The sequence below is a fragment of the Beta vulgaris genome, chromosome 9 (genome assembly GCF_026745355.1).
Source record: "Beta vulgaris subsp. vulgaris cultivar EL10 chromosome 9, EL10.2, whole genome shotgun sequence".
Lineage (NCBI taxonomy): Eukaryota > Viridiplantae > Streptophyta > Magnoliopsida > Caryophyllales > Amaranthaceae > Beta > Beta vulgaris.
Genome location: NC_079210.1, coordinates 23,186,184 through 23,194,410, shown reverse-complemented (window position 1 = coordinate 23,194,410; position 8,227 = coordinate 23,186,184). Strand labels below are relative to the sequence as shown.

At 37.4% G+C, this 8,227-nt stretch overlaps 1 protein-coding gene across 1 annotated transcript; it reads left to right on the top strand.

Annotated features, from left to right (window-relative positions):
* The first annotated feature begins 63 nt into the window (after window positions 1–63).
* LOC104885204 (proteasome subunit alpha type-1-A) lies at window positions 64–4,817 on the top strand. Its single transcript, XM_010669905.4, has 2 exons — window positions 64–577; window positions 4,143–4,817. Exons 1-2 carry the CDS (start codon window positions 227–229, stop codon window positions 4,614–4,616), a joined length of 825 nt encoding a protein of 274 aa, XP_010668207.1. The 5' UTR covers window positions 64–226; the 3' UTR covers window positions 4,617–4,817.
* The last annotated feature ends 3,410 nt before the right edge of the window (window positions 4,818–8,227 follow it).

The following is an 8,227-nucleotide window of genomic DNA, read 5'->3' as shown; positions in this document are numbered from 1 at the left end:
AAAGATTATGATCGCTCTAACCTATTTCAATACTCTAAACTTTCTAACAAATACTCTTATAATCTTGTCATCCCAAAAAGAAAAGCTTTTCACTTTGGTTTTCCTTGCCCAAAAAGAAACTAACCCCCTTCGGCCTTCCCTATATCTTCCTCTTCAAAAACCCCCTCGGCCAAATTACTAAGAGTCTGAGTTGATTATTCTGAATCAAAGTTGTGCGTGGAAGAAGATGTTCAGAAACCAGTACGATACGGACGTAACAACATGGAGTCCCGCTGGACGTCTGTTTCAGGTAGAATACGCCATGGAAGCAGTGAAGCAAGGTTCTGCTGCAATTGGCCTTCGATCTAAGACCCATGTGGTATTGGGTTGTGTTAACAAAGCCCAATCTGAACTTTCCTCTCATCAGCGTAAGATCTTCAAGGTTGATGACCATATTGGTGTGGCTATTGCTGGTCTTACTGCTGATGGTCGTGTTCTCTCAAGATATATGAGATCCGAATGCATCAACTATTCCTTCACTTACGAGTCTTCTCTCCCTGTTGGACGCCTTGTTGTTCAACTTGCTGATAAGGCCCAGGTCTCCCTTCTTCTCACTTTTCTTTCTTTTCTACTACCATTTCTAATCCTATTATGTGTTTAGGGTTTCGATTGAGGAATTACTTTGTGTTTAGCTTAGAAATGTCCGCTTTTTGTGACCAATGATTTCAGCTTTTGTAAAATTACATTCTAAATCATTACTCTAGCCTTGGATGAGTTTGTTGTTTCTCTTGAGTTGGGCGATTCATGTGGGAACGGACTTCTTATAAATCCAAAAGGTCAGTGGGATGAGGCCTTTCCTGATTGCTGATTCACTAAAATGCTATGATACCATCCTTCCTTAGCCCAAACTTACACCCTAGCTCAGCATAAAGAATCCTGACCTCGTGAGCTCTATATATGGCTGAACAAAAACATAAGTTTCATGTCTATGCGTTTGTGATTATGTGTGTTCAATAACCTTTGTTTCTAGAATCCCTTACAAGGACTTATGGAGGCTATTGTTTTTCCACCTGATTTCCTCTGTATTCTTTGTGTTAATGTTCATCTAGCTATTAGAATAAGAAATGTGTAGCATCAATGTATTCACCTATGACTAGTGTAAAGTCTAATCAATGTTGGTCCGAAGGCATGATTTTTCACCTCTGACTAGTGTAAAATGAAATCAATGTTGGTTTGAAGGCATGCTTTTTCACCTCTGATTAGTGTAAAGTGAGATCAATGTTGGTTCGAAGGCATGCTTTTTCACCTCTGACTAGTGTAAAGTGAAATCAATGTTGGTTTGAAGGCATGATTTTTCACCTCTGACTAGTGTAAAGTGAAATTGATGTTGGTTTGAAGGCATGGTTTTTCCTTATCTCCTCTCTGATTTTCATTTTAATGATGTGCAAAGGCTTTATCTTGATAGAGAGATGAATAATTTAGTTTGAGATCTAGCTTTGGGAAGATTCATCCGAGCTGTTGAAGGTTTCAAGGGCTAAGACATCCATCATGTTGTAGGAGGGGAATGTCATTACACCTTATATTGGCAACCCCACTTTCTGAACCCGTGTCCTCTCTTTCTAAAGATAAAACTAATGATGATTGCAATCTTTTAGGTAAGTCGTTGGGAAGATCTCATTCATGATAGATATTAATATTGGTGGGGCTGCAGCTGGTTAACTAAGAGATTTCTACCCATCCCAACTATCCCCCCTTTCCTTGTATATTTGAATGAGGGTAGAACTGTAGCATTGTACACTGTACTTAACTCTTGAACAAAAAAAAAAAGAAGTAAAAGAAGAAAATGTAGATTGATTTACTTTGATGGATAGAAGTTTCAAGCTGATCATCATCTGAATTTCGTAACATAACCAGTACTGATACTCATAATTCAGATTAAAGAGAGGATATGGAGATTTATCACAAAAGTAATCTACTACTCTACCACCATAGTTTAAAGGCTTTTGACTCTTTCAAGGTAGTGAGAGATACAAACGACAAGGAGAGATAAATTGGATATATGTGTCAACATAAGCACATTGATCAAATTGTCAAAAGGGCTATGTGAAGTACGTTTAAGAGGGGGGGGGGGAGGTGGGAGGCTATTGTATCATGCTTGTAGGTTTACACTTCACTACCTGTCAAAATCTCCATGATTATATGGTTCATAGTAATGATTTTGACCACTAAATATAAATATAAGGTTTTTGCTGCTTCATCTGGAAAGTTATTCTGAACGCGTGGTTCCAGGTGAGTCTCTTCTATGTACTTACCATTTATCATACATTTTAAACCAAACTTAGAAAATTTTGTGTTCTTCAACAACTTCCTCTTTGCCGCCATCCCCCCAGCAATAGAGATGGGAGATGATCAATTGCAAAATACTTCACTTTAGAGGGCCTGATGGGTATCCATGTGTATATCCTTTTCAAATATGCCACTGATTTAGTGACAGTTTGAGGCTGGAGAATAAATGATATTATCCCTGGTTCCAAGATTGCCGATCACCTGGTTTTTGTCAATGCAAGTCCTTGCTTGGATCTGGCCTGTTGATACTCGTAGTAGCAGAACTGGAAGATCAGGAAAGGATTGTTCACTGCATAGGATAACATCTTTTAACATTTGCAGTGTTTATCTAAAGGTTTAATTAATGGTGTCGAAGTCCCAAGTCATAAAACTGAGTTAATAGTCCTGCTAGGAGGACATTATGAAGTCATTGATCCAGTCTCATGGTACCCCAGTTACCTTTTTGTTTGACATTATAGAGAGTGTGTTGTGGTTGTGAAGGGACAGGAGGCAGCTACTTCTTTTTTGCTGGGCCTTTGTAGTGATCTTTCTAATATTGGAATGAACCATGTCTCCCAAGTTGCGTAAGCACAAAATATTCGTGATATCATTATTTGATAAATTTATCTATTGTTTCGATGTAGGCAGAGTTCTATATATATATATATATATATATATATATATATATATATATATATATATATATATATATATATGGTGTTGGACTGCTAGGTCCCCATCTAATGAGGGTCTTTCCATGTTGAGCATTTTCCCTCTTGTCATTTGGAGAGCTTCTATCTGGTCTTGTATGTTGTCATGTGGATGCTGTACCATGCAGTATCAAGTTCAATACTTTATCTACATACCCTCATGATACTTGGAATGTTGATAAATGTTTCTAGAGACTTTATCAAGTTCAATACTTTAGCATGCCCTTGAAGGGCATGTAGCTTTATTTTGGCATGACTTAATGAATTCGAACATGGAACTAGGAGATATATGTTTTTCTCCAAGATTTTTTTGGTTAGCGTCTATGGAGGGAAGGGGAGGTGAGGAGAGGGAAGGAGTCTACTTCCATCTTCCTATCAAGTCATTCTTAAGGTGGAAGGATTTAGTTCATTAGAAGGGGAAGATAAAATTCTCTTCCCTTTCCTTGTTCCATATCCAAATAAGAGAGAATAAAGTCTTCATTCCTCCTCCCCTTCCCTCTAAATGATCTCATCCAAAACACGCTATATGTCTTATCCATGTGACAAAGGGCTGAAATAACATGATTAGCATGCTTTTATAATACTGTTGTATTGTATGATAGCAAGAGCTTTTGAAGTACTAGTCCCTGCCTAGGACGGGCGTAAATACTGATATCATATGGAGTTAACTGAAATAATACCAGTTAGCCTAACTTGTCTATGTTATTAGAGCTCTCGTATTTTTTTTATAATGATGCATCCTTTGCTGCATTGGACACAGTGCCTATTCCTTTCTTTACCGTAACTATGTCAACAATTGCATGTTGTTGGGAACATTTCATTTCTCTTGCTCTTGAATTTGGTTGCTTTCTTCCAGGCTATGGAAGTTCTTTATTTTTTGTTGTTTGGGAGTTAAAATAAATCTTTTGGCTTGCACGGAGGCTTGCTTAATTTTCTTATTTACTCTCTTTTCGAGGATATGATAATCAACTTTGGGCCTCTGATGTAATTGTAGTTCAGCGCCAAATAATAGTGGTTTTCATAAATCTCAAATTTCTGCCCATATTGCTGTAGCAGGGGGCTTCATACCTTTGAGATAGTCTTCTTCAGTGTCTTCAATTATGCAATTGACCTTCATTATCTTTTCAGGTCTGCACACAACGTTCGTGGAAGCGGCCATATGGTGTTGGTCTGTTAGTAGGTGGTTTGGATGAATCTGGAGCTCATCTGTACTACAACTGCCCAAGTGGAAATTACTTTGAGTATCAGGCTTTTGCTATTGGGTCACGCTCACAGGCTGCTAAAACATACTTGGAACGCAAATTTGAGACATTTGATGGTGCTTCACGGGACGAACTGATTAAACATGCACTCTTTGCTATAAAGGAAACCTTGCAGGGAGAGAAGCTCAAGAGCTCCATATGCACAGTTGCCGTGGTGGGAGTTGGGGAACCATTCCAAGTTTTGGATCAGCAGACGGTCCAGGATTTGATCAACTCATTCGAGATAGTCGAGGAAGAGGGCCCTGCCACTGACGAAGCAGGTGCTGCACCAGAGCAGGAAGCTGCTCCTGCTGCCGACCAGGGTGGATCAGAACAAGGTGCTGCCCCTATGGAAGAATGAAGATTATATAGATCATCTCTAGGGTTTGCATGAGCCTTTCTGGTGATGGACTGCTAAGAGGACTGGTAGGATGCTGAATGTGATTGGATGTTCTATCTTCATTTCTTTTCATTTCTATCATTGACTAGTAGGATGTTGGAAGTATGATGTGTTTTGAGATGTCAATGGTTGGATTTATGTGGATTCACCCACTTTTTCTTACTGGTTTGGTTTTATCATAGTTAATTCGGTAGGTAAAGTTATAATCTTATAGGTACACTTGGCTTCTAACCATCCTCTTTTGGTTATACGTTTTTAAAATGCACTATCACTATCTGGTGGTGCTATGTTTAGGTGGTGCTATGTTTAGGGGTGTTAATCGAGTTGAGTAGCTCGCAAACAATTCGAACTCGACTCGACTTGAAATCTTAATGAGCATGAGTTGAGCAAGACCCTCGACTCAATAAGTTCGCAAGCAACTCGATAGTTCTTTCATATTTTTTTTTCTAAGAATTGATTTATATAATATAGAAAAAGATGACATTGGTTTCTATCCTTGGACTAACTTTGTCATTAGCTCGGTTGGCTCCGAATAGTTGAGCTTCCTGAGCTCGGCAAGCTATTCAAGCCAACCGAGCTGGAATCAAGTCGAGCTAGAACATATTTAACGATTACAAGTCGAGTAGGGGTTTGATGAGCTTAATGAGCAACGAGCACGAATCGAGCAGTTTTCGAGTCGAGTAGCATATCAAAATGGGTTGTGTAATTGTTGACCCTTTGGATCAAAGGAATTAATCGGTGATTTTTCTTAAAACAATAACTCGGTAAAATTTGGTTCAACTATAAGAACTGACATGAAATTGATAAACTAGTATAAACATCTCAAACTTGACAACTTCATACAATAATTAGCACAAACCACACAATTTTGCAATATTCTACCATAAGATTTCCCAATGTGCTGCTAATAGAAAAAAAAAATCTATTTTGCTATGGTCACTTAGTTACGAGCATCTTGTTCATTACTGACTATTTACAGACAAATCTCTATTTGAAGTAGCAATTTTATTCTTTGTAAAACTACTACGCGAGGTAGCGAATTTAAGATAATCAAAACGATTTGTTGATATTCACTTGTGAAATTTGAACTCAAAGTAGAGCAACAAGAAGTTCATAGACTCATCGTCTCTTCACCAAGACGAATTAATTCTTCATAATATTGTAAAGATTTACTATAAGTTTAAGTGAATCATGTTGTGCGAGGCTTATATTAAATAATTTCAAATGGTGCCTTAGAAATTGGTGCAGTATCAGGAACTAAGTCTATGGTGAACTCAAAGACTCTCTTATGCGACATACTCGGTATCTCGCTTGGAAACATATCCATAAACTCATTTACAATTGGTATGTCCACAATCTTCAATTCTACCTCTTTGCTCATATCTTGCACACTATAGAAGAATAACTCGCACCGCTTCTTTACCAACTTCTTCACTTGCATAAATGACCCCAAAATTCTTAGGCTTCCCAAATCGTCGGTATGAAGTTAACTTCCCTAAAGGGCTTCTCAGGACTACCTTCTTAGCTTCACAATCTATCTTGGCCTTATGGAAACCTAACAAGTTCATCCCCAAAACAACTTCTAGGTTTCTCAGATTGAACTCCCAGATTGAACTATATCAGATTAGAAGGAAAAACACATTCCGCTATCTTCGAAGGTAAGTCTCTATACATCTTAGTACACCATATAACTTCTCCAATAGGTATACTTATGAGTAAGTCAATTACTTCAAAGTCTACTATCCCCAAACTTTTTATAATGGACGAAGAAATAAGCGACTTGGTCGCTCGAGAATTAAATAACGCTTTAACTAAAACGGAGTTAATAGAAAAAGTATCATAAACTATGTCGGCAGACTTTTCAGCTTCATTGCGACTCATCACGAATAGTTTCCTAGGAGCTTTGCTCTGGTTATTGTTGTTGTTCTCATTAGCAGGCTCACCGTAACTTCTTTGACCGTTCTGCGATCCTATATGCTTTGACCCTTGGTTGTTTGATTGGTTGAACCCAGACCTTCCTTGACTATCACTCCCATTACTGTTCTTTTCTTTCATCTGCTTGGTGAAGCACTCAAATTCTCTATGCCCTTTCTTCTGGTAGTAATGACAGGTCACTAGTTCCCCTTTTCTGTCTCTACTAAGGTGATTCTTGTTAGACCTCTTGCAGTTATAACTTCTCCCAGACTGGCCTTTAACATTAAAACCTTGACCATTCCTTTCTTGGAAATTTCCATTCTCATTCCTATTCTTCTTAAAATTTTCCTGATTTCCACTAGTATTGAAATGCTTCCTTTTCTCACCTACCACAATATTCTTTTTATCACCCCTTGACTGAAGACCATAAATATGGGCAGCTCTCCCATAAACAGCATCTAGGGATGCAAAGGTCTCACCACGTAATCTCAATTGGATCTCTTCAGTCAGCGCTTGCTCAAACCTTTGAGCTTTCAACTCTTCGATTGCTACAACTTTAGGTGCAAATCTAGATAATGCTATAAACTTAACTTGCTATAGTACTCCGAAATGATCATACTCCACATCCTAAGGTTTACGAACTCCTGATCCTTTTGCTTCCTCATAAAAGCAGGGTAAAATTTTCCTCTTAAAGCAGGAGTAAAGGAATCCAAATTAAAACCTTCCACATCACTAATTCTATATCCGTTTTCCTTCCACATAAATCAGCCTCATCCTTCAAATACAACACAGCCTGACCTATTTTCATTGACTCAGGACAGTTCATAACCCAAAATTACTTATCGAACTCCCTAATCCACCTCTCTAAGAACGTAGGGTCAGCCTGTCCCTTAAAGAACGACGACTTAATCTTAGCTAACCTCTCAAAGATATGCCCCGTACGATCAGGACGCTCAGTTCTTTCTTGAGTTAGTTTATCAGCCAAAAGGCTAGTAATAGAGGCTAAAGTGGTATCGTTGTTCGTCATTCTACTTCACGACCTTGAAATTTAACATAGGTCTACTTTGGGTTTCGATTTACAACTACTTGCCATTTACTATGAAGGCATTAATTCGATTTAATCATACAAGATCACACTAAAATAAAATTCTATGGAATTATAATAGCGCTAAGTTCAATCACTATAAATCATAAACAATCATATACTCGCTCATGAATAAATATTCACATCAATGATCATATAAGGATCAATAAAACCAATCACAATAATTAAATAAAATATTTTCCCTTTCGCGTACCAAAATAAATTCTTACTCAACTCTAATAACTAAATAATTACTTTTATTCCTCAAAAAGATATTATAATGTTTTTATAATCCAAAATAACTAAACTTATTCCTCAACAAGATAAAGATGCTAAAAAAAGAAATTTAAACTATTGTAGCTTAGCTACTTATTCAACTACTAATCTTAGAGCATGAATAAATATTCTATGAGTAACATTATCATTCCTATCCTTATTTTAGTTGTACTTCTCTGGAGTAAACTTTTCATCTTCAAAGTCTTCAATGTCCTCACTATCATAATAATAATAACCTGGATTCCTATTTCTAGTATATCTTCGAATCCTTTAGGTTTTTGTACATTCTTGTTTGACT